This window comes from Hordeum vulgare, chromosome 1H (assembly GCF_904849725.1).
Source record: "Hordeum vulgare subsp. vulgare chromosome 1H, MorexV3_pseudomolecules_assembly, whole genome shotgun sequence".
NCBI lineage: Eukaryota > Viridiplantae > Streptophyta > Magnoliopsida > Poales > Poaceae > Hordeum > Hordeum vulgare.
Genome location: NC_058518.1, coordinates 426698771 through 426716918, shown reverse-complemented (window position 1 = coordinate 426716918; position 18148 = coordinate 426698771). Strand labels below are relative to the sequence as shown.

The 18148-nt window shown below is 45.1% G+C and overlaps 2 protein-coding genes across 3 annotated transcripts; both read left to right on the top strand.

Moving 5' to 3' along the window:
* Nucleotides 1–1043: 1043 nt before the first annotated feature.
* On the top strand, nt 1044–4379 carry LOC123442537 (bZIP transcription factor 39-like). Its single transcript, XM_045118608.1, has 2 exons — nt 1044–2681; nt 3582–4379. Exons 1-2 carry the CDS (start codon nt 1211–1213, stop codon nt 4046–4048), a joined length of 1938 nt encoding a protein of 645 aa, XP_044974543.1. The 5' UTR covers nt 1044–1210; the 3' UTR covers nt 4049–4379.
* A 383-nt stretch (nt 4380–4762) lies between these two features.
* Nucleotides 4763–17370, top strand: LOC123442520 (uncharacterized protein Cbei_0202). Of its 2 annotated transcripts, XM_045118598.1 has the most exons (14): nt 4763–5185; nt 5849–5911; nt 7147–7569; nt 8449–8520; nt 8939–9064; nt 9161–9373; nt 13630–13677; nt 14243–14404; nt 14501–14662; nt 15069–15162; nt 15243–15361; nt 15444–15488; nt 16911–17099; nt 17207–17370. In XM_045118598.1, the coding sequence occupies exons 1-14, from the start codon at nt 4808–4810 to the stop codon at nt 17252–17254; spliced, it is 2142 nt and encodes a 713-aa protein (XP_044974533.1). In that variant the 5' UTR covers nt 4763–4807; the 3' UTR covers nt 17255–17370. The 2 variants fall into 2 exon arrangements, with proteins under 2 accessions (XP_044974533.1, XP_044974525.1); XM_045118590.1 differs by having other exon boundaries at nt 16911–17370.
* The last annotated feature ends 778 nt before the right edge of the window (nt 17371–18148 follow it).

Genomic DNA, 18148 nt, shown 5'->3' with positions numbered 1-18148 from the left:
CGAACAATGCAAAAAAATTCGTTTTCTAACTTAAAACCGGACTGCGGGTTGATTTCAAGAAACGTCGGATGCTTTTTTTTTTGTAAAAGTGGCAGGACGAAACGTTTTCCTCACTTAAGACAGGACCGCGGGTTGATTAACTGAATATGGAGGGATTTTTTTTCGTAAAAATGCCACAACGGACGATCAGAAACCGTATTTGCTTTATTATTAGAGAGAGATATAATGAATAGACTAAATTTTTTCTTTTCCAAAAAAAAAGAGCCGAAACTCTAGAGGTGCGCACCAACAGAAAGCCGGGACCTGTGTTTCTCTTGTACTCTAGAGGAGTAACTAATTTAGTCATGATAAATATCACAGTCTGGTCGAAAACAAACAAACGAGCAAACAGAAAGATAGGCTAGAGGCGCCTGTACGACGATTGCATTTCCGTTCTAGCTTAGGCCATCCTATCCTTTCCTTTCCTCACTCTTTGTCTTGCTTCTACGCAACGGAAAGCTCACGTCAAAAATGATGAAGGCACGTGTTACGCACACCGTTGTGCCTGCAAAGGACGGAGCTGAAAGTAAGCTAGTAACACAAGAGGGTGCTTTATGCAAAAACCAGCTGAATAAAACAAAGCACATCCGGAATTACTTATCCAGAGCAGCCACATCTCCTGCACCACCAACCAGAACCAGAACCTTCCCAGGCAAAGCCCTCTCCACACCGCACTCATCGCCACCCTCACACGCCGCACCTGGCACGGCGGGCCCACGGCCCCACACGTCAGCGCACGCCGTCCCGGGCCGCCTTAACTTCGGCGTTACTCACGTCGGGCTGCCGCTTTTAGCACCCCACCCGAACGGCAATCCTAGATCTAGCTACCCCCCCGCCCCGCACAGCCACGCAGCCGCACCGGCCGTGGCGCTCTCCACCCCCCATGACACGCGGGACCAGGACGGGGCGGGTCCCTTTCGCCACGGACCGCGTGTGGAATTCCACGGGCGGGGGAAAAACAGGATCCATCCGCACGTCACGAGCAGTCGAGCACGAGGCGCGGGCTCGTCAACACCCGACTCCGTCCACTCCGCACCGCCCCGAGTTTCCGAATTCCAAATTCCTACACCACACCACTCCTCCCCCCCGTTCCGTCCGCGCCTGCGCCTCCATGGATGGATGCCGCCCAAAACCCTAGGCTGAAGAGCTGAACCCTCCGCGAGACGCGGCCATGGCGGAGCCGGCCCTCCTCGACCCCTCCTCCCACTTCGACCTCCGCCACTACCCGCCCGGCCTCTTCGACCCGGACCTCCACCTCGCGGACGACCACGGCCTGCCGCTCGGGAATTTCGGCCTCGGCCCCGCCGGCGACTGCGACGACCTCGACTTCGACCTGCCCGCTGATTTCTCCGTCGAGGATTTCCTCCTCCGCTCCCCCGACCGGAGCGACTCCGCCGCCGGATCCGGCCCCACCGCCTCCTCGTCCTCCCCCGCCGCCTCCGGCACCGGCTCCGCCGTCGCCGACGGCAGCTGCGAGGTCAAGCACGAGGACTCGGACGAGGGGAAGAGCAGCGGCGCCCCTAACTGGAGCCTGAAGCGGAAGCCGGCGAGCCCCGCGCCCAGCTCGGAGGCGGCCAAGTGCCGCCGATCCGGGGACGGTGAGGTTTCTCCTTCCGCGTCGGCCTCGCGGGCCGCCGCGGACTCCGACGAGGGCGGCCCCGTCGGCGAGGGGGAGGACACGAGGCGGGCGGCGCGGCTGATACGGAACCGCGAGAGCGCGCAGCTGTCGCGGCAGAGGAAGAAGCGCTATGTCGAGGAGCTGGAGGAGAAGGTCAAGTCAATGAACTCGGTCATAAACGACCTCAATTCTAAGATCTCCTTCATTGTGGCGGAGAATGCAACACTGCGGCAGCAACTCGGTAACGGCGGCGGGAATTGCCCACCTCCTGGGATGTATCCACCGGGAGCAATGCCCGGCATGCATTTCCCTTGGGTGCCTGGGTATGCCCTGCGGCCTCATGGTTCCCATGTCCCTCTTGTACCAATTCCTCGGCTAAAGACGCAGCAGCCAGTAGCTGCAACCAAGGCTACAAAGAAACCAGACAACAAGAAGGCTGTGGACAGCAAGAGTAAGACCAAGACCAAGACCAAGAAGGTGGCAAGTGTTAGCCTTCTCAGTTTGATGCTTGTTATGCTCCTCTTTGGTGCTTTTGTTCCAGGGTTCAATCACAATTTTGGATTGAGTGGGGGGAGCGACAGTGCAATGTTTAGGAATTTTGGTCAGCCTCATGATAGGGTAGTGAGTGTCAATAACCAGGGTAAAGTACCTAAGGGAGGTCCAAATAATAGTGACATGACTGGTGTTGATTCTGGAATGATGATGGGGACTGATGACAGTGCTGACCAGAAGCATCAACCTGTGCTTAACTCAAGTGAGACCCTGCCTGCTTTGTTGTATGTGCCAAGGAATGGAAAACATGTGAAGATCAATGGCAATCTGATTATTCATTCTGTACTTGCAAGTGAGAAAGCGGTAGCACATGGGACTTCAAAACAAAACAGTGGCCAGTCAGGTATAGATCACAAAGAGACTAGTACAGCCATAGCTCGTCATCTGTCACTGCCTGGAAATAATATGAACCCACAAGAGAAATCCCCAGTAGATGGACCATTGCCACAGTGGTTCCGTGAAGGAATGGCAGGTAAGCAGAACAATTGTTTGCAAATCTCGTATTCTTGGTTTTTGTGAATCGTGTTACTGCAGCTATGAATTCCATTTATGATCTAAACTAACATTTCTCTGTTGCATTGACACATCATGTTGTGATATTTTAGTCAAGAAGGTTCTCACATTACCTTACTTTATGACAGACCAAATACCACAGAGAATAATATTACCAAGTTAAAATAGAAGTCTAAAGGATTGAACTGATTGTCCATGAGCCATTAAGAAAAGTAAAATGCATGTTAGATAAGAATAACGTCACTCTACTTTTTAGGAAATGGGAACTCAAATCTATATTTAATGTTCAAACAAGTAAATATCACACTTTAACCATCTAGCGAGGGAATGCTGTCTTTATTTATGTCCTCCTTTTAGCAATCACATAGAAAAGACCTCAGTAAATGTAGTGATATTGTTGCTTTTTATATAGCGATTATCATGTAGACTCTGTCGTGAAGAGCCTTAATCCCTGACAAAAACTTATGTGTCAGTATAACCTATGTTCACAGCTCTATGCTAGCAAAATAGTAGAATCATGGTACGTTTCTTTTAAGCATATTCCAGACTTGTGACTGAGCAATGTTACTGATTTTTGACAACTTCAATTCGGTTTTCCAAATACTTTACTGCAACATTGTCTTTTCTTGGAAAAGTGATAACTCTGCTAAAATCTTCACTAGCTTGTAGGAAAACTAGTCTGAACTCATGTGCCTTATTTTTTGTGGTGTTGCCAAGTTTGTTATTGGAATAATTATTCTTTGCTTTTGTTGATGTGATGAAGTAATCTCCTACAGAAAACTAACTGAGTTTTCTATTGATACTCCTGGAGTGTTAAATGCACTGTCGCTTACTCTAGTTCTGATGCAACACTTTTCAGGCCCTATCCTAAATTCTGGAATGTGCAGCGAGGTATTTCAGTTTGACATTTCCGCTGCCACCAATTCTGGTGGCATAATACCTGCTTCTCCAGCTGTGAACTCCTCAAGTGTTAATGCTACTCGAAAGATTCCAACACCAGCTCCTGCTTATTACGGCAAGCTGAAGAATAGGAGGATCATGTACAATGAGGCGGCGATTCCACTCACTGGGAAAACGGTGAACAACACAGAGCCTTTTAACAGAACTTCTGAAAGCAGCAAGTTACCTGATAAGAAGCCAGCATCTTCGGTAGTTGTTTCCGTGCTAGCTGACCCCAGGGAGGCTGGTGATGGCGACAGTGATCCAAGGATGACACCGAAGTCCCTCTCCAGGATATTTGTTGTTGTTCTCCTTGATGGTGTCAGATATGTCACATACTCCTGCACTCTTCCTTTCAAGAGTGCCAGTCCTCATCTTGTAAACTAACAAATAATCATGGGGGTCGATGTGTCGTCATGGTTCTCAAGCAGCTTTATTGGCCCCGCCAAATCCGACGGCCGATAGATTAAAACGACCTGATGCTGTTGTCTAACCAAGGAAAGAGCTTTCTATTCACTCGGCCTGAGGTAATTCAAGTTTGTCGAAGGTTTGAAGTGGTGTGAGTTAAATGTGGTTCTGCAGGTTTAGGCTATGAGTGCAGTTTTTGTGCTGCTGTGATATAACCGGGTTCTTATGCTGTACTCTAACCTTGTTGTTATAATGTAATACTGTTTGAGGAACTTTTCAGACAAAATATACATGTAGTTTTATCTCTCCAGAACATATATAGTCGCAACAAACTTGTTCATGTGTCGCCCGAGGCGAATTGACCTCTGGTCGAAGGAAACTATTCCTGCCAGCTTTAATAAATCTGGATAACCTTATCAGATGCACATTTCAAATGAAACAATTCGATAAGCGTATTACAAAAACAGCTGGCCCTGAATTCAGGCAAAACATCAGTTCTATTCAGAACTTCAGTCATCCTTTGCATTTTATTCCTCGACAACTTCCTGAATTCGCCAACCTTTAAATGCAGCAGCCGATATTGAGTTTGAATTTGCGAAAAGAAAAAGACATTACGCATGAAAACCCATCGAACAAATGGATTTTGTAGCCTCTTATAAAATGACCCCTGTAAACCGGGCTAAAACCCACGTTATCCGCAGGGGCACAAACCCCCTTCCATCTCCAGCCCCATCCGCCATGGCGCTTCACACTGTCTCAGGCATCAAGCTCCCACCCTTCTCCCTCCCGCCTCCCCACCGCCAACTGGGCGCGAACCCCACCGGCCTCTACGCGACGAGCGCGTTCCCGCGGCGCCGATGCGGCGCGGTCGCCGCCGTCGTGCGCTGCGCGAGGCGCACGGGCAAGAGGCGGTACCCGTCGGAGAAGAAGCGGCTGGATCGGCGCCACAAGGAGCAGCTCCGCCAGACCGCCCCCGAGGAGGGCGGCGTGGCCCGGGAGGGTGGCTTCTGGCGGCTCTCTAAGCTTGCCGTCCCCGCCAGCGACGACCCCGGCAAGGACTTCCTCGGCGTCTCCCCGCCGCTCCTCCAGGCCATTGCCAAGGCCCTCAAGTTCCCGGTACGCTAACATACCGCATTTTCTGACATGGGGACTTAATGCCATGAAATTCGCGAGGCTTTAGCATTTTATTAGGTGAGTCGACAGGGTGTTGCTGAAACGGAGGTTTTAGGTGGCGTTTGCTAGCCTTACGATTTATTTTTTACTTAGTTCGTGCCATTTAATTGACGATTCCACAAGGAGATCGGGTGCAGCTTTTCCGTGGTGATATGCTAATGGAAACTGAGGTTGAATCCCTCACTTTCTAGGAATATACTTGTTTTAATGAACGGTTTGCAATTGATCAAAAGCGCTGCTGCAATGTTCCCAGATCGCAACCTTATCTAGTTAATCAGCAAACTGGCTGGATGAGCGTTGTATGTACTGTACAGTGTACACAATTTAGTATCTAAATGATCGCCTACAAGGAGCAATTTGAAATGTTGCGCCGAATGATATTTCCTGCTATACCTTCAAGGCTTCAACATGTGTTTGCTTTGAAGTTCCATCCCACTGTGGTTTACATTTGTTGTTACTTATGTTACACTGTCCCTTGTTGTAATTGCTGCTGGCTTGCTGTTGTTGCATTTTTTTCATATACTTGTTCTCATGTTTCATGATGTTGCTGTCACTGTTAGACCTTTTCTATAATTATTATCCCCCCTAATGTATTCTCCTGTGCAGGTTGCTTCTATGCTCCCTGAAGAAGCCTTCTCTGTTGTCCGCAAGTCATTTGATGCACGGAAGGTTCTTAGCGGATTTATATAATCTCTACCCCATTTAATATTGCTCCTCCTGCATAGATATTGAATGACAACTTAGTTGTCATAAAATGCTTGCTCTTTGAAGTGCTAAAACTATGCAGTCAAACTGGGTTAAGCTTGGTACAAAAAATACTCATGCAGTTGAAAAGAAAGCCTATGTAGTAAGCTCGTTTTACTTCTTCCAGTTAATTTACCATCCTTTTGTTGACAACGCCACATTTTCCATGAGAATAGTCTTTATTTGCATTCCAAGCTGCAAATATTTATACGCATACCCCCAAAGGATCAGGTGGAATATTAACTTTCAAGATTGTGGCTGAAAATAATATGCTTCATCAATTTCTGTTCTCTCTTCATAATTAATTGAACTCCCATGTTCAATTAAATACTGCTCCAACAGGTCAGCTGGAGGAATACCTATCGAAGCAATGAGTGCAAATTCATCCTTAGTAGAATTATCTTCAGTGATAGGTTGATTAGCAAATATAGAGAAATTAAATTCAACTTGATCTTGTGGGGTGCCAGAATTAGTCTTACGGTGTTAATTTTTGTCGTGTTGCGGTATAATACATGATATTTTTTTTTGCTGATTCTGGTTTTCTATACTAGACGCCTTTTTTTTGTCTAGCTTAGTTAGTATTTTCAGTGAGTGTAATGTTACGCCATGTGTCACACTGCTAGACACATTTTGTATCTCCTTAGAATGAACTAATTTCTCATGCTTAATACTACATTAGTTACGAAAACTACAGGATTTTGGAAAATAATCTGGTATAGTGGTATTGTCTGTAGAGATTTGCAGTGCCCTGTAATTTGCGCAAATAAAAATTGTCAGTTTACTCATCTATTTATGTTGTCTGATACTTTGGTGTACACTTATTTGATCTGGGGATTTTATACTAAAGTTATTTTCACAGTATAGATGTTCATATAAATTGAAATAATATGCGATTGATGTGAATTTTATTTATTGCAGTGATTGGTTATTTACGTGGTTACCCAATCCTAATTATATTCAATGACATCTGAAATTGTAGTAATATTTTTTGGTAGACGGTTCTGTGTTGCACGTTTTTTTGCTTCATACGTGTTGCGACTGTGACCATGTGTGTTTCTAGTAGATTGAACTTTTTAATCTATATTTCAATATGCATATTGGTTATCACCTCATATGAATCATTTCTTTGTGAATGCATAAACCATATTTTACATTTACAGATTTTGAAGGAACCTCAATTTGTTTATACTGTTGATGTGGATGCTAAGAAGCTTCTGGACATGGAGCCAAGGACATGGGATTTTATTGCTAGATTGGAACCCAAGATTGGAATCGTAGAATATATGTCCGATGAGAAGGTAGCAACGGATCTGATCAGTATGCTTAATGTTCATTCCGATGATGAACATGGTATCAGGGATACTGTTAATAATGGCTCAATCAGTCCTACACGAATGAAACCAAGGGTGGCAATTGTAGGAAGTGGACCATCTGGCTTGTTTTCTGCCCTTGTGTTAGCTGAACTTGGAGCAGAAGTTACCTTATTGGAGCGTGGCCAACCTGTTGAGCAAAGAGGGCGTGACATTGGTGCACTAGCAGTTAGACGAATTCTCCAATCAGAAAGCAACTTTTGCTTTGGCGAGGTATACTCTGTTCCTACTGTAGTACTGTACTACCAAGACATCACTGGACAACCACATGGTTACTTTGATCAGTATTCATATAGGTAGTTGTTGACAATATTATGTGAGTTATCTAATACTCCCTCCGTCCCACAATATAAGAGTGTTTTGCAAGCTATGTTAGCTTGCAAAACGCTCTTACCGTGGGACGGAGGGAGTAGATGACTATCTTTTCGTTAAACGTAAATGGTAAGAGTATCAATCATGTCATTCGGCAAATACTAGTGCCAGTTCTCTTTGTTGAGGTGATAACATGGAATTGATGTACCACGTCAAATTAGAGGTACATGTATCTTAGAAAGGTGCTTTACTATTTTACATCTGTGCTCTATATGAAAAATAGCATAGGGTTTCTTCTTTGATATATGTTCCAATCAGGTATATTAGCTGGTGGGTTGATTAGTGCATCCAAAGAAATACACCCTCCTAATTATATGACCTGTAAAGTGTACAGAGACATATTTTAGACATTAATGCGTCTGGCATAATCTGAGATTGCTTGAAATGAATGGTGCAGAAAAAATGCGTAATAATCTTCACATTTATTTACTGCAGTTATTTAATAATTCAAAACCTAACTAATGCATGTTTGTTCTGAACTAATGTTCTTCATTGTTTGAGGTCTGCTTTTCCATACATTATTGTGAATTTTAAAGGGTTATTTAATGAAACGAGCTTTGCAAGTTGGGTTGATGGCATATAGGGCAATGCCTATTTTTTTGAAGTATCAATTACCTACAATGGAACTGCAAGGATTGACCAAACCACGATTCCCTTGTTCCATGTTCCTTAGAAGCTCAAGTCTGTCAATTCTTGATCTTCTGTTCTTAGTCATAGCAGGGTGGTGCAGGTACATGGAGTGATGGGAAGCTTGTGACCAGGATAGGGAAAAACACTGATGGTGTTCAGGCTGTAAGAATCTTCCTGCTCTGCCTCAATGGATGCTTAGCTTGAGAACTAGAATTACAAATTCTTATACTCCCTTTGATCGCTAAATCAACATATTAATTGTCGCTGATTTAGTACAAAGTTTTGTACTAAATCAGTGACAGTTAATATGGATCTGAGGGAGTAAAATATGTTATCTGTAATTGTTGATGCAATAATGCAAGCTTAGTATCTGTTGGCTACCAGAGTTCAAGACTCTGGTGGTAACAAGTAAGTTGCTCCCGTACTGGTCATGGATAGTATGGTAGATTTTTGCTGATGTTTTGAATATATAGTCATCAAAATAAGAAGAGCTTTTGCATAACATAATATCCTAGACTTCCTAGTTCAAAACTGACCATTTATATGTGTTTAAGCTATACCGTGGGGTCTTGGATTTCAGGTGATGAAAACACTTGTTCATTTCGGAGGCCCTCCAAACATTCTCATTGATGGGAGACCTCACTTGGGTACCGATAAACTTGTTCCTCTGTTGCGGAATTTCAGACACCACCTAAGAGAGTTGGGCGTGAGTTGAACATAGCAGTCTTCATCGAAGCTTTGGTATTATTTTGTTATGTAAGCTTTCATGCATCAATTATTCTGTTTTATGTTTGATTTACAGGTTGCCATAAGATTTAATACTAGAGTAGATGACCTTATGGTGGAAGGCGGGCAGGTCAAAGGAGTTGTGGTTTCTGATTCAAATGTACAGCCGGGTTCTGTTGATCAGAAACTATCATTTGATGCAGTTGTGTTAGCAGTTGGGCACTCAGCTCGTGACACATACAGTATGCTTCTGAGGCATAATGTAGATATAACCCCCAAGAATTTTTCTGTAAGTTTTCTACTTCACTAGTACTTGTCAATAATTTGAGGGTTAGATAGTAGACAAGCCACATCGTAGAAATCAAGACCATGTTTGTGTTGGATATTAGGTTACATAAGAGGCAAATTGGTCTTCAAACCAAACAAAATAAATATATTAGATGGAGTTTGCTTTCTTTGTCGATCAATTGCCTCGGGTTGAGAATATATGTACATGCCACTGAGTAAATACTACCAGATCATTTAATTTTTTCCCATGTTATATAGATGCTTTCTATTCCAAGTTGTCAACAACATTGTCTTATCCTATTTGGCTCTCCTTTACACCGTATGCATAGACAAAAGGCTCTTCTAATACAACGTGCAATTTGGTGCATGTTCAAGAAAAAGACATAGATAAAGCTAAAAGGCCAGTCAGCATAAGTTCACGGTAGCAACAATAGGATAAGAGGAGGTGGGTGTGTTAGATAAGGATAGCATCAGCTTGGGACATGGTGTGGCTGCACCTTTTGGAGTTCGTTGATTGCTCACAGGAGTCCAAGAGTGCAAAAAAAGGCAGGAGCAGGAGTTGGCACAAGAACAGGAGAAGTAGAACTAGGAAAATATCCAGGAAATATAAGGAGGAAGCATATAGATTTAGTAAGTCATATCATATTATATCAGGACGTTGTATTGTATTAGGAATTTAAGGTCCAAACTTGGTGCCACATACCTCAGAGTTAAATCAAGCAAGCATACATATTTTTCTCCTCTATAAACTACTCCGTCCGTTCCATAATGTAGTGCATATAGATGAGTTTTGGATGCGCCTCGACAGCTTCCACGACACGGTTGCCGCGGCCTGGGGCTCGGTATCCGACCCAGACCCCTTCAGGCGGCTGGTACGGCGACTGCAGGCTACGGGCCGCGCCCTCACGAGCTGGAGCGCCAAGTCCACGGGCAACATCAGGGACAAGCTTGCCATCTCCGGCGAGCTTATCCTGCGCTTCGACCAAGCCATGGAGACCCGCACGCTCTCCCCCCCGGAGGATTGGCTGCGCAAGCAGACCAAGCTTTCCTACCTGGGCTTGGCTTCGCTTGAGCGCACGATTGCCCGACAGCGTGCTCGCATTTCCTCCCTCTCGGACGGCGACGCGAACACGAGCTTCTTCCACAGGCAATGCACTTATCGGAGGCAGAAAAACAGAGTGTACAACTTGCTTGTTGATGGGCAGACGATCAGCGACCACGACGAGATGGCCCAGGCGGCCTTTGCCCACTTCGACGGGCTGCTGGGCACAGCGGCCGACCGTGCCCACACGCTGGACTTTGAGCACCTCATCCAGCTAGCTGATCTGTCAGGCCTAGAGGCGCCGTTCAGCCCCGACGAGATATGGGAGGCTGTGCGGCGCATGCCGGCGCATAAGGCACCGGGGCCGGACGGCTTTACCGCGGAGTTCCTGTGAGCGCACCATTAAGCATGACGTGCTTGAGGTCTTTGAGCAGCTCTATGCGCTGAGAGGGCGTGGATTCCACAGGCTCAACCAAGCACTGCTCACCTTGCTGCCAAAGCGCTCCGATGCTCACAAGCTCGGCGACTACCGTCCGATCTGCCTGATACATATTGTGGCTAAGCTCTTCGCGAAGGTCCTTTCCCTGCGCTTGGCACCGATGCTCGACGGCCTAGTGAGCCGCTATCAGAATGCTTTCATCGCCGGACGTACACTCCACGACAACTTCGTCCTAGTCCGGCAATCCCTCAAGCTACTGCACCAACTGGGCGCGCCGAGGATCATGCTCAAGCTCGACCTCACCCGGGCCTTCGACTCCATATCTTGGCCCTTCCTCTTCGAGGCCCTGCGCCAATATGGCTTCGGAGCGAGGTTCCGGGAGTGGCTGGCCATCCTCCTCTCCTCGGCTAGCACCCGCGTCTTGCTCAATGGCGTGCCGGGACCCCCGATCTGGCACCGCCGCGGGTTGAGACAGGGTGACTCGACATCCCCGCAACTCTTTGTGCTGGCCGTCGACACGCTCAGCCGCCTCATGCAACGGGCGCTCCAGGCCGGCATCCTTCGGAGACTCCACCCCCGACGCAACATCCCGGCTATCTCGCTTTACGCCGATGATGTGATGTTGTTCTGTCACACCTCGACCGACGAGGTCCTCGCTGTGAAGGGCATCTTAGGGATCTTCGGCTCCGCCTCTGGCCTGCACGTGAACTACGACAAGAGCTCCGCCACCGCACTTCATGGAGATGAGTCGATCGCCGAATCACTGGCGATTCTGGGCTGCCAGACGGCGGCTCTGCCCATCACGTATCTGGGTATCACCCTCTCCACGCGCCGCCCCACCGCGGCTCAGATGCAGCCCCTAGTCGACAAGGTGGCCGGCCGCCTCCCATCATGGAAGGCATGGCTCATGAACAAGGCCGGGCGGCTGGCGCTCGTCAAGTCTGTGCTCAGCGCCATCCCCGTCCACCAGATGCTCGCCCTAGCGCCCCTGAAGAAAACTCTGAAGCAGCTTGAGAAAATTCAGCGTGGGTTTCTTTGGGCCGGGCGTGAGGCGGCCCACGATGGCCACTGCCACGTGAATTGGCGACGGGTATGCCGGCCGCTGGAGTACGGCGGCCTGGGTGTCTGAGACCTAGAGCGCACGGGGCTTGCCCTTCGGCTCCGATGGCTATGGCTCTCACGGACGGACACTAGCCGCGCATGGCATGGCCTGGACCTGCAGTTCACCCCCGAGGAGTATGGCCTCTTCTATGCCTCCACCACCATGCAGATTGGAGACGGATCGACTGCGCTCTTCTGGGAGGACCGATGGCTCCTCGGCCTCTCCATCTGCGAGCACGCGCCCTCGCTATACAGGTGCATCCCCAATCATCGCAGAAAGGCCCGGACGGTGGCAGAAGCCATAGCCGGCAATGCCTGGGCGAGGGACATTCACGGCACCATTGGCCTCCAGGAGATTGGGCAGTATCTCCAGATCTGGCTGTTGGTGTCCCGCATCACCCTCTCCGCAGAGCCGGACACGCTCTCCTGGAAGTGGACAGCCAGCGGCAGCTACTCAGCCAGGTCTGGCTATCTAGCCACCTTCCACGGTTCGATCACCTGCCGGTCCTGGAAGTTGATCTGGAAGGGTTGGGCCCCTCCAAAGGTCAAGTTCTTCCACTGGCTCGCCAATCAGGACCGCTGTTGGACTGCGGAGCGCCTTGCTCGACATGGCCTAACGCATCACCCTCGGTGTCTTCTTTGCGACCAAGAACCGGAGACGATACAACACCTGCTGCTCTCTTGCCCATTCGCGAAGCAGACTTGGCACGGGATCATGTCCTGGCTGCGACTACCGGCACCTGTGCCCGACCAGGACGCCTCGCTGTAGGACTGGTGGCTACGCGCTCGCGACGCCACGCCTTACCCGCTCCGCAAAGCGCTGGCCTCGATTGCGCTCCTCGTGCCTTGGATGATTTGGAAGCATAGGAACGCGTGTGTATTCGACCATGTAACCCCATCGCTAGTAGAGCTCGCCGATGCGATCAAGGACGAGTCTAGGAATTGGGCGCAGGCAGGGGCCAAGGGGCTTAGGGTCACCCTGCCACCCACCTGGGACGTGCATTGATCTGGTTGTAACACCTTTGTACTAGCCTCCTAGGAGGTTGTCTTCCCCTCTTTTCAATACAATGAAACACAAAGTCTTTTGCGTTTTATCGAAAAAAAGATTGTTTGAAAAGTCAAACTTTGTGAACTTTGACCAAGTTTATAGTAAAAACTATTTATATCTACAATACCAAGTATATAAAATATGAAACTACATCTTATGATGAATCTAACGATATATGTTTGGCATTTTAGATGTAAATGTTTTTCTCCACAAACTTGGTCAAAATTTGTGAAGTTTGACTTTTCAAAAAATCTATATGCACTACATTATGGAATGGAGGGAGCATCCGTCACCCCTTTTAGCTCTCTCACGTCTTATCTATGATAGTTATTTGGTTAGAACCAGGTTCACAACAAGGTATTGGTAGAATAGTGTTTTTTAGTACATAAGCTAGCTAGTCTAGGCATTTTAATCGGCTACTTTTATTATTTAATCGGCCTAATGTAGTTCTTGGGCTGTATGATTACTGCACCACAGACTGGCTGGACATCGCCTCCTTGTGGCATCATGTCTTTTGCCCGTGTTATCCTTGCCAATTGCAAGCACTAATTTATTTTTTCATAATATGAAGGAAAGTATGGTATATTATTTTCTCTTCAGTCCATGTGACAGTTGTTATTCTTACAGGTTGGCTTAAGAATCGAGCACCCCCAGGAACTGATAAACAACATCCAAGTAAGCCATATTCCATTTGTTCACACCAACGTTTTTCTGAATGATACTCGCCTAATGTTTAGCTTTATTTCAAGGTTGATATTTAATTTCCAGTAATTTAACATTCAGAATTTCGTGAACTCCTAATTGGTGATTGTTAAAGGTGAAACTGAAACTAATAAATCAAGATTTAGGATGTTAATTACTATGCATCATGTGGAGCAATCTATTTATAAACTATGGAAAAGTACAAAAACTGCCAGTATCTCCAATACCCTCCAACCATCAAGTTCTATTATAGGAGTAGCCACATGAACAGAAGCTGAAGAAGTTATGTTTTGGTTTTTAACTTATATTCATTTCCTTTGCAAATTGTGATAAGTAGATAAAATCATGGGACTGAGTTTCATTGTACATTGTTTTCACATAATCACATTTCACATTGTATTCAAATTGTGATACTGTATTTCACATTTCACATCGTGATACTGTATTTCAGTGCTGAAAATCAAATGTACATTGTTTTCACATAATCACATTGTATTCAAACAGTCTGTGTGATATGTGTCATTGTCATCCTTTGCAGTATTCTGAATTAGCTGCTGAAGTACATAAAGGGCGTGGGCGGATACCTGTAGCAGATTACAAGATAGTGAAGTCTATTGGTGAAGGAGATGTGAAGAACGATATAGAGCAAGTAGATCAAAACCGCAGTTGTTATTCGTTTTGCATGTGTCCTGGAGGACAGGTCAGTCATTTTCTTGTTGTTTAATTCACCTTTCTTTCTTTAATACATTGTGGAGTATCAGAAACCTATTCTTGAAATACCGAGACATGCCTGCAGGTTGTTCTAACTAGCACAAACCCATCGGAATTGTGTGTCAATGGTATGTCATTCTCACGGCGAGCGTCTAAGTGGGCAAACTCAGCTCTTGTGGTCACTGTATCATCTCATGATTTTAAACCATTTCAATCCCATGGTTCTCTTGCGGGCGTAGAGTTCCAGGTACTTGTTACGATCCCCTTAGGTTACTGAAATGCTTAATAATTGCATTGCCATCACCATGAACAGTTGGCTACATTGACCCTCCGGATTATGTGCCTTAAAATGACTCTACGATAAAGGTTTCAGCAGTACAAGATTGTCTAGAAGGCAACCACTTGATTGCAAAAGTACAAATAATCCACTAGGACATAATTGTTTTCTCGAATGTTTGATTCTTTTACTTTTTCCAATATTAGCTGGTTTGCTGCACTTCTATTTTTGGAGAAACCGCAAAAGCCTTGCATCTTGATGCATTGATAGAAAGGAGAGTTTGAGCTCAGCAACATTTTTTTGCATCCGTACTACAGTCTGATGACAGTTTCCCCCTTCTGTTAGCTTATGAATTATCTGTACACTTTGAAAACAGAGAGAATATGAAAGAAGAGCAGCTATGATGGGGGGAGGGAATTTTGTTGTCCCTGCACAGTGTGTCACAGATTTTATCAGTAACAAATTGTCAGGTACTAACTGTATACAGAAGTCTTGTCAGTTAGAGTAATGATACACATTTCCTTTTAGTTACTTTGTTTAGCTATTTCAGTTACAACTCTCCCACCATCAAGCTATAGGCTGGGAGTTCGTCCATCCAAACTCCATGAGTTATTCCCTCGTTACATAACTGAAGCTTTACAACAATCAATAATGATGATCGACAAAGAGGTTTGAACTATGATTTTCTTTCTTCATTTTGCAGTTTTGACTTTCCATCTGTCCTGACCCATTTGCAATTTGATATTTCCAGATGCCAGGCTTTATTTCCAGTGAGGCCTTACTTCATGGTGTAGAGGTATGCTGAATGAATTTCCTTACTGATTCATTTGCTTGAAAATGGCGGTTTACTTGATGAATTCCTACACTATGTATTTAGACATCAGAGAGTCTAGTGTTAGTCTTGTACCAGCAACGCCGTGACCACTCGATGGTAGCTGGTCAGTCTAATAGAAACATCCTTATCTACTGGCCTTTGGTCTGCAATTCTTTAACTCTTACTATAACAGTTGTCTGCTGTTAGTTGCAGCCTGTGTGGGGCAATGCAATAGTACCTTTGCTACTGGCAGGTGCGAGAACAGAATATTGGAGCATGCTCTGAATTATAATAGAAAATCCAGAGTTTAGGCCTGCAGTAGAGTTTAGGAAATGATGAATCTAGTTGTACTTCCTGCAGAATAGCCTGCAAAACTAGGGTATATTTGAAAATTGTAATTAAGTGGTGTTAGCAAGGTGGCCTGTTGGTGCACTGGGTTTCTGCAGTTACACTAGCTGGTGACAGTGAGATTGGAACGGTGGAATCTGTTGTGCAAAGACAACTGTGAATTTTATTTATTTTAATACCTCTCTTTTCTGGTTAATTAAATTTGGGCCAAGGTTGAGCTGTAAATCCATTAGAGTAACGTTTATGAAACGAAGAAAAAGTATATACTTTTAGTTTCTTTGGGCCTGCCGAGCTAGGCTAGAGTCATAGGACATTAGAGATTTGGTATACAAAATCGAGAATGCCTTCCTGAATGATACCCTGAAGAGGTGCATTTTTCGGTTGTTCTCCTGAATGCCCATTCATATTCCACTTTAAAATGATCCCAGTACATAGTCTAGCCTAGATAGTGCAATTCCAACTAGTAGGCTTTTAGCTACTTGATTCGCTGTCCCTAGATTCTGTCCTACTTATTGGTGATGTGCACTTTCCCTCTGACCAGGCTGCATCACCTTTCATCCAACCTTCTCTGGCCACTTTGGTTGTCATATTTGCATATACCCCCAGTCTTTATTTCAACATTTTGTCTGTATCCTTCAGCCTTTACTATTTTCGTCTCAAATTATATGCTAATCCTTTAATCCATATAATTCCCAACTCCCATCGCTAACTTGACTTTAAATTTGAGAGAAACCACTGCACCAAGACAAATGCAAGTCATTAAGCAGAGCTAATTCAGACGATTGTTATTAGGGAACTTGTGAACATCAAGAAGAATGCTTTCAGTTTTCCTTAATATTCATTGACATGTGTAAATTATCTGCCACTTCTGCGCGTGAAAAGATGCAATGTCAACTGTTATATACTTATATCCACTACATGAGTTCACTTATGTTCAATATTTTTCTTTTCTTTGTTATGTGGCTGGACTTCTATATCTTTGGTGGTACAATTGTGTAGTGTTATATCTGCATCCACCCTTCCCATTTATTTATTATGTTTGATGCCTGTTTCCAGACTAGAACGAGCTCCCCCTTGCAAATTTCACGACACAAGGAGACATATGAGAGCACGTCACTGCAAGGGCTATATCCAATTGGGGAAGGTGCTGGCTACGCAGGGGGCATAGTAAGTGCTGCTGTGGATGGTATGTATTGCGGTTTTGCTTTAGCAAAACAGCTTTCACTGTTCTCTGGTGATACAGAGGCAATTTTTGGCAAAGCACAAAAACAAACAGGTTCTGTAAAATATTGAGTTCCCATTCCACACTTCATAGGCCCTAGATTGTTCAGACCCAAGGAGACATACGAGAGGCAATTTTTGGCAAAGCACAAAAACAAACAGGTTCTGTAAAATATTGAGTTCCCATTCCACACTTCATAGGCCCTAGATTGTTCAGATCCAAGGAGACATACGAGAGGCAATTTTTGGCAAAGCACAAAACAAGCAGGTTCTGTAAAATATTGAGTTCCCATTACACACTTAAATAGGCCCTAGATTGTTCAGACCCCCCCCCCCCCCCTCCCTGCTAGACAATTTTACCATGGAGAAAACTGTGGAAGCGTACTCGTAAAGAAATTCGAGTCTGATGTAAAGAGAACATGGATGCTATAGGAGTTAACATTATGTATAACAAAGGGAACTTCTTGGAGGCCATATATAGCAAGGTACCAGTTTCCGGTTGTTTCTGTCATGGTGCTAAATTAACATTGTGGAGATCACTACCTAAAGTAAATTACAACTATAATTTTTTGAAAAAAATATGTTGTTTGGTCTTCTGTTTGTAAGGGGAGAGATTTAGCCACATCATCTTCAGCTCTGCCAAAGCAAAAGGATGCTACATTTCTCAAATTATTATTTGTGCATTGCACGTTTGCTATTAGACTTTACAAACATTGACCCCTGTTTGTTTATAGTAATATTTACCCCAGAGACTCATGTACTCCCTCCGTTTCTAAATATAAGTCTTTTTAGAGATTTCACTAGTACGGATTTATGTAGACATATTTTAAAGTGTAGGTTCATTCATTTTGCTTCGTATGTAGTCCCTAGTGGAATTTTTAAAAGGACTTATATTTAGAAACAGAGGAAGTAGTTTTCTTGTGTGAAGTATCTTATCTTGTTGTACTCCCTCCGTTCCTAAATATATGTCTTTTTAGAGATTTTACTAGAAGACTACATACGAAACAAAATGAATGAATCTACATTCTAAAATATGTCTATATACATCCGTATGTAATCTTCTAATGGAACCT